This window comes from Trifolium pratense, linkage group LG5 (genome assembly GCF_020283565.1).
Source record: "Trifolium pratense cultivar HEN17-A07 linkage group LG5, ARS_RC_1.1, whole genome shotgun sequence".
Lineage (NCBI taxonomy): Eukaryota > Viridiplantae > Streptophyta > Magnoliopsida > Fabales > Fabaceae > Trifolium > Trifolium pratense.
In genome coordinates, this window is record NC_060063.1 from 34,137,124 (window position 1) to 34,153,784 (window position 16,661).

Consider the following 16,661-nt stretch of genomic DNA (forward strand, 5'->3'; position numbering starts at 1 on the left):
ATCAGGGAAAGGAATCACGAAAAGGAAAAAATTTAAAAACGATTAAAAAAGAAAGAAGAGTACCTGAATCGATGTGAGAGGGAAAGACAAGGCTCCGTTCGTGAGAGTAGAGGCCGGAGAAAGCTTCGATTTGGAGTTCGATTTGGGGTTCGATTTGGAGAAAGCTTCGATTTGGAGTTCGATTTGACGAGTGAGAGAGAGGACGACGGCGCTTAGGACGACGGCGCTTAGGACGACTGCGAGCGAGTGAGAGAGAGAAGACGAATGAGATAAAGGTCGACGGCGCCGGTAGAGGTAGAGGTCGACGGCGCTAGGGTTGCATCGCGAGAGAGATGGGTCGTTCTTAGCGTTTTGGTTCTTTTGGTAGTCTTAGCGTTTAGTATCTGATTGTGTTTTTTTACACTTAGCGTTTTTTTGTGTTTTTTTTTAGTCTTGTGAGAGAGATACTCCATCAGCTGATTGGTTCCAAAAAATATTATTATTTTTTTTTTATTCAACTTGACTTGTTACATCTGAGCCTAAATATGGCCAGATATATATATATTTTAGATAATTGTCGCCATAATTACAAGATTGCCACCGCGTTTAGTTATGCTTCTGGTATATTGAAGGCAGATGTAAAAAGTCTTGTCTATATATTTTTTACATCTGTGGATATTGAGACCAGATGAAAAGACTACTCCATATAGCATTTTACATCTGACATATGTTCGTCAGATGTAAAATGCTTAAGTAATATGTCATATTTATACTAGTGACAAGCATACAAGTATATACTCCTTCTCCCCCTTTTGACATCATCAAAAAGAAGAAAGAGTAGAATTCAAAGAATAATAATAATATAAGGGAAATTATATACAATATATATTAAAAATACTTATCTTCTTCACAATGATTTGATGTCAATAAAAAATATCAATGTTGATGCTCTTCAAATCATCTTTAATTCAATGAAAACTTTAATCCTACTATATCATATGGTCTTGTATCTTGAAGAAACCAATCTTAATATGACAATTTTAACATATGGTCTTCAAGTACCTACAAAACAATTAATAATATTTTCTAGGTACCCATTTTTCTTTGGGTCCTCTTGGGTTAGTTCCTTTCTTTATCCATATATACTCCCCATTAGGAACACCAATGTTCCTTACATAGCAAGCATTAGGAGTATGGCCACTTATACCACAATAAAAACAAGTAGGAACAAAATTACTTCTATATCTAGGAATATAGGATTTCTTTTTAGAAAATCTTTTCTTAGGATAATGATGAGCTTTTGGTGCTTTATTCACTTTCTCTTTGGTGGATTGATCAATTGCCTTAACAAAGATAGTTTTACTTGTACTTGGTTTGTCAAAATTAGAATAACCAAGTCCACTTTTATCATTAGAAAATCTTTGTTGACTAAGGATATTGTCCAATCCAACTTGTCCTTTTTCATATCTTTCAAGAACTCTTTTCAATTGGACAATTTGGAAGGAAAGTGAATCACACTTTTTGCATGTAAAATTCTGTTTTTCTCTTTCAATATAACTTTGTTTTTCATTTTCAAAATTCTTTTCCATGGTGTCAATCTTTTCTTCAAGAGATAAAATTTGTTTCTTTTGTGTTGACACCGTTTTATATAGAATTTTACATTCATTAAGTAATTCATTAATAGCACCTTGATAATCATTATTATAAGAAGAAGATTTACTACTAACCTCTTCACTTTCATTATCAGAATGATGTGATGCCATTAGTGCAAGATTTGCATATTCTTCGCCCTCTGATTCAGATGATGAACTTATGTCATTATCATCCCATGCAATATAGGCTCTTTTGGGCTTTGACTCCTTTCTTCTTTTGAAAGTACTTTTCTTTGCAAGATTTGGACAATCCGTCTTTATGTGTCCTTGTTGCCCACATTCATAACAAATGATATTTTGTGTGGATGTAGATGCTTCCTTCTTGTCAAAAAATTTCTTCTTTTTCACAAAGTTAGAATTATCATTATTAATAAGAAATTTACCTACCCGTTTTACAAGATGCATGAAGTCCTTGTCTTCCTCCGGATTATCTTTTCCATCTTCCTTGGAATCAACCTTTAATGCAATCCCTTTAGATTTTTTTTCTTGATTCTCATGCTTTTCAAGTCTTCTAAGTTCTGTCTCATATTCTTGAAGTTTTCCGAACAGCGTTGCAGAAGTCATTGTGGATAGACTTTTCTTCTCGGATATTGCCGTCACTTTTGGTTGCCATTCCCTGGTTAAAGATCTAAGCACTTTAAGATTAAGTTCATCGTTAGTAAGAGTCTTACCAAGTGCTTTTAAATGATTTGTCAAATGCACGAATCTTTTTTGCAAGTTGAGGATTGATTCTCCAGGCTGCATTGTGAATAATTCGTATTCTTGACTCAAGGTGTTCAATCTAGATCTTTTAACTTCAACGGTTCCTTCATGAGTTTCCACCAATGTATCCCATATTTCCTTTGCTGTTTCACATGTTGAAATACGGAAAAATTCATCCATGCTAAGTGCACTTTGAAGTATATTGATTGCCTTTTTGTCATTGAGTACTTTTTTCTTATCATCCTCATCCCATGAACTTTGGATTTTGGGTGTGCCTACACCATTTACAACACTCATAGGAACAAATGGTCCTTCAACAACGGCTTTCCATATACCATCTCCTTGTGCTTCTAAATGTGCCTTCATACGAATTTTCCAAAAATCAAAATATTCACCACTGAACAATGGGGGCTTGTTACTGCTACCACCATCTCTAAAAACTGGTTGTGAATTTGCGGAAGCCATTCTGGATCTTTTAGGAACAGGTTACCTATAACCCGCTCTGATGCCAATTGTAAGTTTAAGAGTGCAACCTAATAGGGTGGATGAATTAGGTTTTAAGACTTTTTGGTTATTTTAGAGATGTTTTGGATTCCTTTTATTTTTCTTGAAAGTTATGATGAAGGTAATAACAATATGCTGAAAAATAAAAGAGAAAAGGGAAAGAGAAAAGCGACACAAGAGAATTATAGTGGTTCCCCTATCGGTACGTCTGTTGGAGTAAGCCCTAAAAGCCAATCTATTTTGATAGAATCGTCTTTTGTATGATGACTTTGATTTATATATTTAATATATATAATAAGGCATTTCTTTATTATGTTTGTTTCAAACTAATAAAGTCCCTAGAATAGCTAGTCTCATTAATGGAACATTAAGTGTGACTTAATAGTGAGATTCCATTAAACATAATGACACTATTCTTAAAGTATCCATAGTCAAGTTTTACTATGATGTGGGATAATAGTAAAACATAGAGACTATTATGTGAGTAGACTGATGACTTCATCTCACAAGTCTTGGATATGAGATATCAAGTCTTCACATAGATATAAATATTAGGAGTAATATTTATATTGGATTGACCCGCCATGAGAATGCTACATAGTATGTTATGAAAAGGGTCATAAGTTATTCTCATAGTGATAATGGTGTATACCACCCTTTGACCTGAAATCACTATGGACCCTAGATGTGGAGTAGAGTACTTAGTTGCCGTTCAAACATTGTCCGTAACAGGATGACTATAAAGTCGGTTGATGGGTGCTCCATAAATCATGCTGAGGGACATGAGTGACCTAGATGGAATTTGCCCCTCCTACATAATAGGAGCAATATCTGTAGGCCTCTTGATGGAATATGACTGATAAAATGCGTGGCCACGCCGAACTAAGTCAATATGAGATATTGAGCTTATTCGTTACTCAGTATATTCTGGGATCAAGAAATAAGATATTGAACTATACAAGGGTGACACATCTATGCCTTGTGCTCAATATAGATATAAGGGCAAAGGGGTAATTATACACACGATCGTTATCACGGAAAGGTTTCGTCAGATCACATGACATTCTCGTCACTTGGGTAGCAGTGATGTGTTGCTAGATACCGCTCATTGTTTATAATATTAAATATGTGATTTAATATTATTGCCAACGTTACGAGAACCTATAGGGTCACACACAAAGGACAGATAGATGAGAGAAATAAATAAGTAATACTTATTTATAATAATAAGTAGGACTTATTAGTAATTAAATAATTAAGTATGACTAATTATTTAATTTATGAAAATAGAGAAATGCGGTCCACCGTAAGGTACGGTGCAGTGCTTGGCTTGATGACCACACAAGTGGTTCTATAAATAGAACCCTTGTGATGAAGTTTTATAAGCTTAACCTAATTCACAAAGTGAAACCTAGCCGCCGCTCTCTAAACCCTATTCTCTCTGAATCTCTGGTGGAATTGGCTAGCACCGGTCATCGGAGAAGGTCTGTTCGTGTGGACTGAGTAGATGCATCGCTACTTTGCTTTGCTCGTGATCAGAAACAGTTTCTACTTCAAAGGTTCTGCACTTCAAGAGGTAAACACATAAACTTGTGGTTTTGTGTTCTTTGATTTGTGATTAATGGTTTAATCAAGATCCGTTCATCGGGATTGTTCCGCTAAGAGGATTAAATTTTTGAAAAACCCCTCTTAAATCCCTTCAGTGGTATCAGAGCTACGGTTCCGATTAAATCATTATATTCAAATTTCTTTGCGTTTCTCGATCTGAAATATGTATATAAATATGATTTATATGCATGCGGAGTGATTGTTTTGATCAAGAGGGAGTTTGCGTGTATGTCGAAATTGATTCCAAAGTTCTGAGCAGTACGTTAATTCAATATTAATATCTCTATGAGAGTCATATTTAATGTGAAATTGGTTTTAAAATTTAGGGAAATTGTAAAGTCAATATAGTATTACGGAAATTGTAATTGGTTTCAAATATCTTTTAATCAATACATGATTTTCATCCTGGAAGCTTTGAATATGATTCAAAAAGCTTGTTGAGAATGTGAAAGGTTCACGTCCCATATAGTATTGAAAGTGTTTCAATTGCCAATTAATTTGAAGCATGAATCAGTCGTGCTATACTGCCGTATTTTGGTGATATGGTTAAAATTTGAGTTTGACTCAAACAAATATTTTATTCATGAAATCGGTTAAAAGTGATTTTATTTTTCACATGTATTTATAAATTGTCATGTTAATTTGTTATGTGTGGATGACTAGTCAGAGAGAAAACATGTTCTTTTGAAATCAATATTTCGGTTACTAATTAAAATGTCTATGATTATTTGATAATCATATAATAATTTTCCAAAAAGATTGACAGGACATGTGAAACTTCTTTTGACATTTTCCAATAATTGATTTTAAAATATTTTGTTTCTATAATTATAAGATATGAGAAATGTTATAATTATTGAGTTTTAATATGAAATCAATTTTAACATGATATGATCATATATTTTGTGTGCTGGTTACTGTTTTGGAAACATGTGATATGCGCAAATTTTATGTTTGAATTTTATAAATAATTGTCATTCACATTTTGAAGTAAAAAATTAATTATGTGAATATGTGATTTACATATATTAATTTAATTTATAATGATAACTATAATAAAGAGTTATTATAATCATTTAATTTTAATTAATTATTAGAGGTGTATAGTTATGGCTTTAGCGTGTTTGACAGTTTATATTTTGGTTTAAATACGACCTGCGTGTCGTGGTTTATTTAAAAATACGGCCTGCGTGTCGTGACAATTTATTTATTTTATTTATTTAAATAATTTGTAAATTGTAAATTGCTCATGATGATTGGAGACAAAGTCAAACAAAGGATGCCGACGGAGTAACTTGAGAAGTTTGCTCGAGGGTCAAAGAATTGTAATAAAGTAGTTTAATTAATTCTTTCATTTTAGGAGGCCATAACTATACTACCTTAGTTTATTTTATGTATGTGATGCATGAGATGTATGTTTTAATTATATTTGCCATGTATGTTTTATATAATTATTAAACGCATATTTACATGAATGTCATGTAAAGTGAAACGCGTGTATAAGATACACATGTCGGTGAGATCAAATTTAATTAAAAAATCCTTCAAGTACTCATAAAGACTAATATTGAAGATGTAGGTTTTGCCAACGCAAGGTGCATTTTCTATACTAGTAAGATGTGTCTATATTAAGTTTTATGCTTTCCAAAGAATAGCACCCTTCAAGATCAATATCGATTAATGTAGGTTTTGCCAACGTAAAGTGCATTGTCAATATTGATAAGTTGCGGTGAGATAACCAGTTTATCCGATTGCTATTTATTGGGTTTAACTTAACTAAAGAAAAATATAATATGATTATATGACTTTAGAAGCAAATGTTGGGTTATTCCATATGATGGATTAAAATAAGTGTTATTCACCCAACGGAAAGGATATGAGAGTTGTATGAGATACAATTGGAAACAGTTTCCTACCTAAATAACTACGTTTTGTGTAATCAGCCCAACGCTGACTTAAAACAAAGTGAAATATGGATCTCATTCCCACTAGAAAATTTTCAACGGGATTTTCCGAATCAAATGTCGAGGGTCATTTGTTTTGAGTAAAATAGTGGGAGCATATTTAATTAAAGACCTAGTTAAATATGTTTTAATCATGATACAAATATTCTTATCTTCATAATTAGATATATTTGGCATATATTTTATATTTTACTGTAAAATGTCCTTAGGAAGGACAGAAGGTTCAGAAAGGAGTTTCTGAATTGGTACATGTATTGAGAATCGTTCTCTCAAATACGAGAAAAACTACTAATGATTTTGAAAGAGTTAAAATTGAAAAAGAAGTAAGACTTCTTCATAGACCTTGTTATAGAAAGTTAAATTATCCACTTTTTAACTTAGGTATATGATACCAGATGTTAATTTCATATTTGTTGAAATATTGAAAGTTATTTTAAAGAAGTGAAAATTTGACCATAGATAAAGTCAACCTACGTTTAGAATGAAATAGTTTCATTGATCGTAGAAGTTGAGTTTGACATGGAACCAAATAATTGTTATTATGTTTCATTTAATAATAGAAACATTGGACCTAAATCTTGTATTGACAAGAAAAAGGACTGCTTGTTTGAATAATAGACAAGTGTTATTTCATTATCCAAATAATGTTTTCTATTCTATTGTTCTAATTGAGTAATGGAATTGAGTTCCATCGACTCTATAACCTTATCTATAACAATGATGAATAAGGATCAAATAAGATTTGAACCTTGTAAATTAGTGGCAATTAATATTGTTTAGTACTAATAGGTGAGACACACATTTCCATACTCCATGGATAGGAATTTTTGGACTCATTTGATTTATATCATTTGAAGGATGTGAGTTCCGCTTTTGAAAATAGTTTAGTATGTCAATTACCAACTAAGGCAAAGTGACATTTGATCTATTTGAAATATATACATATGAGATGTATATGAACCACTAAACTAATTATTTGCTAGATATAATTTTATTTCTTTTACTTCATTTACGTTACTAATTAGCTTAGTAGATGTGAATATGTGTGGTTGACACAAAGTATGATTCTTTGAATTTGTTCAAAGAATTTATGAAGTAAATGAATAATTTTGAAAAAGTATTAAGACCATACAAACAAGTCGTAATGGTAAATACTTAGATAAGGAGTATAGTAATAACTATTTATATTACATCATGTTTGACATGATTACAAATAAGATAGTTCGTTTATCTCTGACGACTCTTTCGAAAAATTATTTTAATTAGAGTTATTCTTTACCCACAAAAGTTCCAATAAAAGAAATCATAAAGACACCATATTTGATATGGAGGTAAGAGTACCTAGTTCGACTTTATGATAGTTTGGATTGTAAGGTTTATTAGATAAACTTAATTCCGACTTGGATGAATATGTATTTGTGGAGGTATCCTAAAGAAACTCAGGAATACTAATTCTACAACGCTCACAATGACAAAAGTTGTTTTGTTACTAGCATTAAAATATTCCTTTAGAAGGAATGTGTCTCTAGAATAGATAGTGGGAGTAATGTAGAACTTGAGTAAATTCAAGTACCACAAAATACATATCTTTTGAGAATGAACATGGAATCAGTTTCAACAGGAGTTGTTGGATCAACAGTTCGAGTAGCACATGACCTATATAAGTCGGATATGTCATATCACACAGTTGAGAGTCACAGTTTTACCATGACTCGACAAGGTGGTATATGATGCTCATGGAAGATGCGAATGTGACTTATAAAGAGTCCATGTACACAAAACATATATGGATATTGTTTTGTCATCCAATTGAGTAAGACTCATAGGATAAATATGAGTCTTGTTGTAAAGACTCACATGGATGGTATTGTGAATACATTTAAGGTGTGATTGAATGTGAAAGGTTTCACACAAATCACGATGCAATTATGATGAAACATTTATTTCAATCATAGTGCTTAAACTCATTTGATTCCACTTGCAATTATTGTATGTTTTACTACGAGTTCTGGCAGATGGATAACGAGGTTGCATTCCTTAATTGGAATGACCTTACATATGTATTTGACATATGGATAGGGTTTCGTTAATCTAAAGGATGCTAGAAAAGTATATAAATTACAAAATTCATTTATGAATTTGTTCAAATTTCTCAAAGTTGAATTATCAGTTTTATTGATCAAGTTTTATGAAAACTAAGATTAATAAAGGAACTCTTGTGCACACAAGAAAGTCAGTGGGAGTATTTAAATTAATCTGGTATTGTATGTGGATGACATACTGATCATCAAGATAATTTTCATACACTACACATGTAAGACATGATTAGGTAATTGTTTCTTGATGAAATACTTAGGCGAGACTTCCTAAAAGTTAGGAATCAAGATCTATAGAGATAGATTGTTGACATATCTCAACCTTAGCCTATGTACAAATTTGATGAAGTGTACAGATACCTCATGTGCTTAATTTTATTGAAATTATTGCATACGTCACATGATGTATTTTTTGTCTCAAAGACAATATCCAACCTCATTGGATGAGAAAGGGATGCATGAGAAGTATCCAAATGCTTTGGCAATTGGATTGATCATCCAAATGCTTTGGGAATTGGATTGATCATGTATATCATGATATGTACTAGACCAGATGTACTATATGCAATTAGCATAAACAATATGTACCAATCATTTCTAGTGATTGTCATTAGATCACATTCAAGAATATCCATGGATATCTTAAAATCACTAAGGATGGCTTCTTGATCGGATCTGGAAATGATCATTGTAAATGAGTTACAATGATACTGATTGTCCAAAATCGAAGAACAGTATACCCAGATTGTAGTCTGGAATAACTTTATGCTCGGATGTCAAATCTGTAAGCTTACAAGCTTCAGAAGATTGATATATCTATTACAAAGGTCAAATATATGATTTGAATCGTTTGTGTCATAAGATGAGGCAGAAAATTGTTTTCCTTACGTTGCAGATTCCCTTGATCTCATTAAAGATGGTAATGGTTTAATCTTGCAAGCAACGGAAAACCAGATCTCACCAACGATTCAAATACAAGTTTTGACACTTTATTTCTTTTGATAGAAGATCAAAAGTGTAAATTGGAAGATGTATCGGGTACCAACATAGGAAAGAGTTCCTTATCCACTAATAGAAAATCTTGCATAAAAGATGCTTGATGATGACGCTAGTCCAATAGATGTTGAGTTAATATCTGATTGGCTTTAGTGCTAGTGGGAGATTGTTGGAGTAAGCCCTAAAAGCCAATCTATTTTGATAGAATCGTCTTTTGTATGATGACTTTGATTTATATATTTAATATATATAATAAGGCATTTCTTTATTATGTTTGTTTCAAACTAATAAAGTCCCTAGAATAGCTAGTCTCATTAATGGAACATTAAGTGTGACTTAATAGTGAGATTCCATTAAACATAATGACACTATTCTTAAAGTATCCATAGTCAAGTTTTACTATGATGTGGGATAATAGTAAAACATAGAGACTATTATGTGAGTAGACTGATGACTTCATCTCACAAGTCTTGGATATGAGATATCAAGTCTTCACATAGATATAAATATTAGGAGTAATATTTATATTGGATTGACCCGCCATGAGAATGCTACATAGTATGTTATGAAAAGGGTCATAAGTTATTCTCATAGTGATAATGGTGTATACCACCCTTTGACCTGAAATCACTATGGACCCTAGATGTGGAGTAGAGTACTTAGTTGCCGTTCAAACATTGTCCGTAACAGGATGACTATAAAGTCGGTTGATGGGTGCTCCATAAATCATGCTGAGGGACATGAGTGACCTAGATGGAATTTGCCCCTCCTACATAATAGGAGCAATATCTGTAGGCCTCTTGATGGAATATGACTGATAAAATGCGTGGCCACGCCGAACTAAGTCAATATGAGATATTGAGCTTATTCGTTACTCAGTATATTCTGGGATCAAGAAATAAGATATTGAACTATACAAGGGTGACACATCTATGCCTTGTGCTCAATATAGATATAAGGGCAAAGGGGTAATTATACACACGATCGTTATCACGGAAAGGTTTCGTCAGATCACATGACATTCTCGTCACTTGGGTAGCAGTGATGTGTTGCTAGATACCGCTCATTGTTTATAATATTAAATATGTGATTTAATATTATTGCCAACGTTACGAGAACCTATAGGGTCACACACAAAGGACAGATAGATGAGAGAAATAAATAAGTAATACTTATTTATAATAATAAGTAGGACTTATTAGTAATTAAATAATTAAGTATGACTAATTATTTAATTTATGAAAATAGAGAAATGCGGTCCACCGTAAGGTACGGTGCAGTGCTTGGCTTGATGACCACACAAGTGGTTCTATAAATAGAACCCTTGTGATGAAGTTTTATAAGCTTAACCTAATTCACAAAGTGAAACCTAGCCGCCGCTCTCTAAACCCTATTCTCTCTGAATCTCTGGTGGAATTGGCTAGCACCGGTCATCGGAGAAGGTCTGTTCGTGTGGACTGAGTAGATGCATCGCTACTTTGCTTTGCTCGTGATCAGAAACAGTTTCTACTTCAAAGGTTCTGCACTTCAAGAGGTAAACACATAAACTTGTGGTTTTGTGTTCTTTGATTTGTGATTAATGGTTTAATCAAGATCCGTTCATCGGGATTGTTCCGCTAAGAGGATTAAATTTTTGAAAAACCCCTCTTAAATCCCTTCAACGTCCACTCCCTTCACACCCCGCGAAGGAATTCACTATGTTAGAATCTTTGTTACAAGCAATCTTACCCCAAGACCCCCTAACAATCTTTCTAACATACACAAGATAGCACCCCACTATCTTTAACCACAAGAATCTTCACCAAACCCTATGGTGAAATTCTCATACAACACAAGATAGCACCCCACTATCTTAAACAACACTTGTTTCCACAACCTTGGAAAACAAGCAACAATACAAAGTTACAATGAAGAAAACTATGTATGGCTGTTATCAAATCAATATCACTTTAATAATGTATATATCTTAGTGCTCAGAAACCTTTTTGGATATGAAAATATAATCAAGGTTTCACAAGATATGTGTATGAAAGTTTATGAGAAAAAGTGATATTAATAACTTAGAAATATAGTGAATATGAAAGTTGTTATTGATTGTAATGATCACAAATATATTTATAGAGGCTTTAGAAAATGTCCATGAAGCAAGACAACTTTTAGAAAAAAACTTATAATAAAAAGTTATGTTTAAAAAATGCAATGGTTCATAAAATATGCATTCTGTCCAGGACATATTAAGACTGTTGTTACGAACAGGCGATGTAAAAGGAACTGGTTTCAAAATTCAAACGTTGCACTGCTTTGAATTACCAACAGCAACAGATCATTTTAAAACGGTTAACGACCGAACAGATTTAAAAGGTCCTGACACCTATTTTTCAAAATCAGTTTTTTATAATTTTAAAAGCTTGCTTCATAGGACTTTTATATTCAACTTAGAAATTTATGTGTAATTAATTTTAAAATAATTTCTGAGCATTCTAAGTTATATATTTATTAAAAGTAATAAATCAAAGATAAGGACCATACTTACAAATAATTTAAATACTAAGTCTAATACTTTGGTCTTGATGTTGTTTCCTCATGTTGAGCCTCAATATGCTTTCTTCTTTTATGATGTGAGTTTGTTATCATCAAAACCCAGCCAAGTTCAAGAAGGAAATCTTCTTCACAAGGGGCGGCGACAGGGGGAGAGATAGGAGGAGGGGCGACAAATGAGAACCTCGTGGCCCTCCGAGCACGTTCAACACTTACACCCCGCTCATCAAATCATGCGCGGAGGTATTCACTGAAGTCCACAACTCTGAATTCAACCGAGCAGGGGTAAAGTGGCCAAAGCAAACCCCCCTTAAACCTGGCCAAGACAAGAGCAGGTATTGCAAGTACCATAAGAGTTATGGTCATAGAACTGACGACTGCATCCAGCTGAAGGATGCCATTGAAATCATGATCAGGAACGGACAACTGAAAGAGTTCGTCAAGAAGAACAACGACCCTCGACCAGAGGCCACGGAAGCTAGCGCGGTCGAGGAAGTACTTCCCTCATCGGCCTGGCAGAACAACGCCAAGTAGATCGCTATGAGCGTATCCCGGCCCGAAGATTTTGCTATCCCCAACTATTTCGGGGACATCTATACTGGTCCTACGCTTAGCATGTGGGACTATTTTCAAGATTCGTTCGTTATATCCGGTGGTCGAATGAACAAGCACACCATCAGATCAATAAAAAGAAAGTTCGAGCAGCTCATCGACATATCCTCGAACACTAATGCAACACTGGATAAGGCGAAGGGGCGATCAATGCCTTTAGCCTTATATCTCGAGGAGCTGCCCGGTGGGACAACCAACTTTCAGATTCCCCTTCTCGTCCGGGCAGACATGGCCAACATGGTTGTTCATCGGGTCCTCATCGATCCGGGGAGCTCCTGCAACATTATGTACGCCAGTCTTTTCAAGACCCTGCAGCTGGACGAGACCCATCTTACTCCATACCTGGGCTCAGATCTCACAGGATTCGACGGGGCAACTACTAAGCCTTGGGGCTATGTCGACCTCATCGTTACTTTTGGCTCAGAGGAAACTGCCAAGTCGATCAGGGTCAAATTCTGGGTCGTGGACTGCCCATGCCTCTATTAGTGCATCATCGGCAGGATGGCCATAACGGACCTGGTCGCTTCCCCCTCCACTGCCCACCTGAAGATGAAATACTACACTCATAAGGGGCAGGTTGCTACTCTACACGGGGACATCGAAGCTCCGAGGAGGTGCTTTGATGCAGCATCCAAGGGAAACAACTTCATTGGCAAGGCCCCTGAGCCGAAAAACCTTCCCCGGAAACGCCACCAAGGCTGCCCGCACCAAACATGAGCTCAGTTGATCTCGACAGCCGCACCTCCAAGAAAGAGCACAAGGAGGAGAAAAAGCTGCGGAAGGAGGAGAAGGAGTCTGATGAGGCGAGCAAAGAGCATTACCCCCCCATTCCAGATGGAGAGTTCGAGATAGTCTAGTTCGGCGATGATCCAGGCAGAGGAGTCAAGATTGGTACAGGGCTCCCCGACCTGGCGAGGAAGCAGCTGAAAGCCTGCCTTAGAGAAAATGCTGATCTGTTTGCATGGCACGTTGCTGAGATGCCCGGGCTGGATCCAAACATTGCATGTCATCAACTTACTGTCGACCTACTTGCTAGTGCCATAGTGCAACGTAGGCGTAGGCAGTCTCCCGAAAAAGCGGAGGCTGCTGAAAAAGTTGTAAAAGACCTCCTAGAGGCAAATTTTATTTCTGAAGCCAGATATACTACCTGGTGAAGGAAAATCGTGTTAAAAACAGAGTGTAAAACGCAGCGGAATTTTAAATTTTTTCCTTCAATGGATCCTTGCGAATGGTCATGATCAGGGTTAAACGTTAAACCTTTTGGTGAACTAAAACAGCAAACTCTTTGCTTCTATTCGTTGATCACAAGCACCATACGACGGCAGCACCTCTAGCTAGTCCACACGAACAGGTCTTCAACTTTCAGTGCTAGCTGCTACAAGATGAAGGCTTAGGAAGTGCGGTTAGGGTTTCAGAGCTTTAGGTTTCTCTGAAAACGAATTGTGAAAAAGCAAGCACACACTGAACTACACAAGCTTCTTATTTATAGAGTTTCTGGTGTGTTCAGTTGGGCCAAACGGTGTTTGGTCTTCTTAAGCCCAAAACTGTTTTTTTCACTAATCGCACCCTCAAAATAAGTCTTACTTATTTCTTCCATATCGACTGTCCTTATGTGTGTGACCCTGTAGGTTCTTATAACGTTGGCAATAATATTATTCTTAATATTATAAACAGTGAGCGGTATCTAGCAACACATCACTGCTACCCAAGTCACAAGAATGTCACGTGATCTGACAAACCTTTCCGTGATAAAACTCATGTGTATAATTACCCTTTTACCCTTATGTCTATATTGAACACAAGGCATAGTACGTCACCCTTGTTAAGTTCAATATTGGGCCCATAGACATATCTCCTGTTATGTAGGAGGGGTAAATTCCATCTAGGTCACTCATGTCCCTTAGCATGATTCGTGGAATACCCATCAACCAACTTTATAGTCATCCTGTTACGGATAACTTTGAATGGCGACAAAGTACTACACTTCTACATCTAGGGAACATAGTGGTTTCAGGTCGAAGGGTGGAATACACCACTTATCACTATGAGAATATCCTATGACATTTCATAACATACTATGTAGTATTCTCATGGTGGGTCAATCCGATATAAATATTCCTCTTAATATTTATATCTATGTGAAGACTTGATAACTCTTTATCTATGATCCGTGAGATGTGATCATCAGTCTACCAACATAATAGTCTCTATGTTTTGATGTTATCCCCATTCACATTAAAGCTCGACTACGGATGTTTTAAGAATAGTGTTCTTATGTGTAATGGACTCTCACGATTAAGTCACACTTAACGTTCCATTCAATGAACTTACTATTCTAGGGACTCTATTATTATTTAACACATAAACATAATAAAGAAAAGCCTTTAATTAATAAGTAAATTATCCAATACAAGTATCATGCAATTATAAATAATTGGCCTCTAGGGCTTACACCAATAATCTCCCACTAGCACTAGAGCCAATCAGGCATACTCCTAATACCTATGCCCCTAGTGTGGCCCTCATGCTTCGGCTGAGCAAGAGGCTTTGTAAGTGGATCAGCAGCATTGTCAAGTGTTGGTACTCTGCATATTTTCACATCTCCTCTATCAATTATTTCTCGAATAAGATGATAGCGCCTGAGTATGTGTTTGGACTTTTGGTGAGATCTAGGTTCCTTAGCTTGTGCGATTGCACCATTGTTGTCACAAAATAATTCAATGGGATCCACAATGCTAGGGAATATGCCAAGTTCAGTAATGAACTTCTTTATCCAAACAGCTTCCTTTGTTGCATTTGATGCAACGATGTACTCAGCTTCGGTTGTAGAATCAGCAACTGTATCTTGCTTTGAACTCTTCCAGCTCACAGCGCCACCATTTATGCAAAACACATAGCCTGATTGCGACCTAAAGTCATCCCTATCTGTTTGGAAGCTAGCATCAGTGTAACCAATTACATTTAGCTCTTCTTGGCCTCCATATATTAGGAATGAGTCTTTAGTCCTCCTTAAGTATTTAAGGATGTTCTTGACAGCCACCCAATGAGCCTCACCAGGATCAGACTGATAACGGCTTGTTGCGCTTAAGGCATATGAAACATCTGGTCGAGTACATATCATGGCATACATGATAGATCCTATAGCCGATAAATAAGGGATATTACTCATGCGGTCTCTTTCTTCCTTAGATGAAGGAGACTGTGTCTTTGAAAGACATAGGCCATGTTGCATAGGAATGAATCCTTTCTTGGAATCATGCATATTAAAGCGTCTTAACACTTTATCTATGTATGTACTCTGGCTCAGGCCAAGCAGTTTTTGTGATCTATCTCTGTAGATTCTTATTCCTAATATATAGGCTGCTTCACCCAGATCTTTCATAGAAAAGCAATTCCCTAACCAAGTTTTAATTTGTTGCAAGGTAGGGATGTCGTTTCCTATTAGTAATATGTCATCTACATATAATACTAGGAATGCAACTATGCTCCCACTAACCTTCTTGTAAACACAAGGCTCATCTTCATTTTGAATGAATCCGTACTGTTTTACAGTTTCATCAAAACGAAGATTCCAACTTCTTGAAGCTTGCTTCAATCCGTAGATTGATCGCTGTAATTTGCATATCTTTTTGGCTTCTCCTGGAATGCAAAAGCCTTCAGGTTGTGTCATATACACATCCTCGAGGAGACTCCCATTAAGGAAGGCAGTTTTTACATCCATCTGCCAGATTTCATAATCATAGTATGCAGCGATGGCAAGTAAGATCCGAATGGATTTGATCATCGCAACTGGTGAAAATGTTTCATCATAGTCTACCCCATGAATTTGTTTGAAACCTTTAGCAACCAATCGCGCTTTGTAGGTCTGTACCTTTCCATCCATGTCAGTCTTCTTCTTGAAGACCCACTTGCATCCTATGGGTTTAATCCCATCAGGAGCTTCCACCAAGTTCCAAACTTGATTTGTGTACATGGAATCCATTTCAGATTTCATGGCTTCAAGCCACTTC

General features: G+C 35.6%; 1 protein-coding gene across 1 annotated transcript; it reads right to left on the bottom strand.

The window, feature by feature from the left end:
• Nucleotides 1-1,052: 1,052 nt before the first annotated feature.
• Nucleotides 1,053-2,798, bottom strand: LOC123886490. The gene has a single exon (XM_045935807.1). The coding sequence runs from the start codon at nt 2,796-2,798 to the stop codon at nt 1,053-1,055; it is 1,746 nt and encodes a 581-aa protein (XP_045791763.1).
• Nucleotides 2,799-16,661: the final 13,863 nt, after the last annotated feature.

Excerpts from the sequence above, each read along its gene's own strand:
- LOC123886490 (XM_045935807.1), bottom strand. The coding sequence starts at position 2,798 with ATGGCTTCCGCAAATTCACAACCAGTTTTTAGAGATGGTGGTAGCAGT.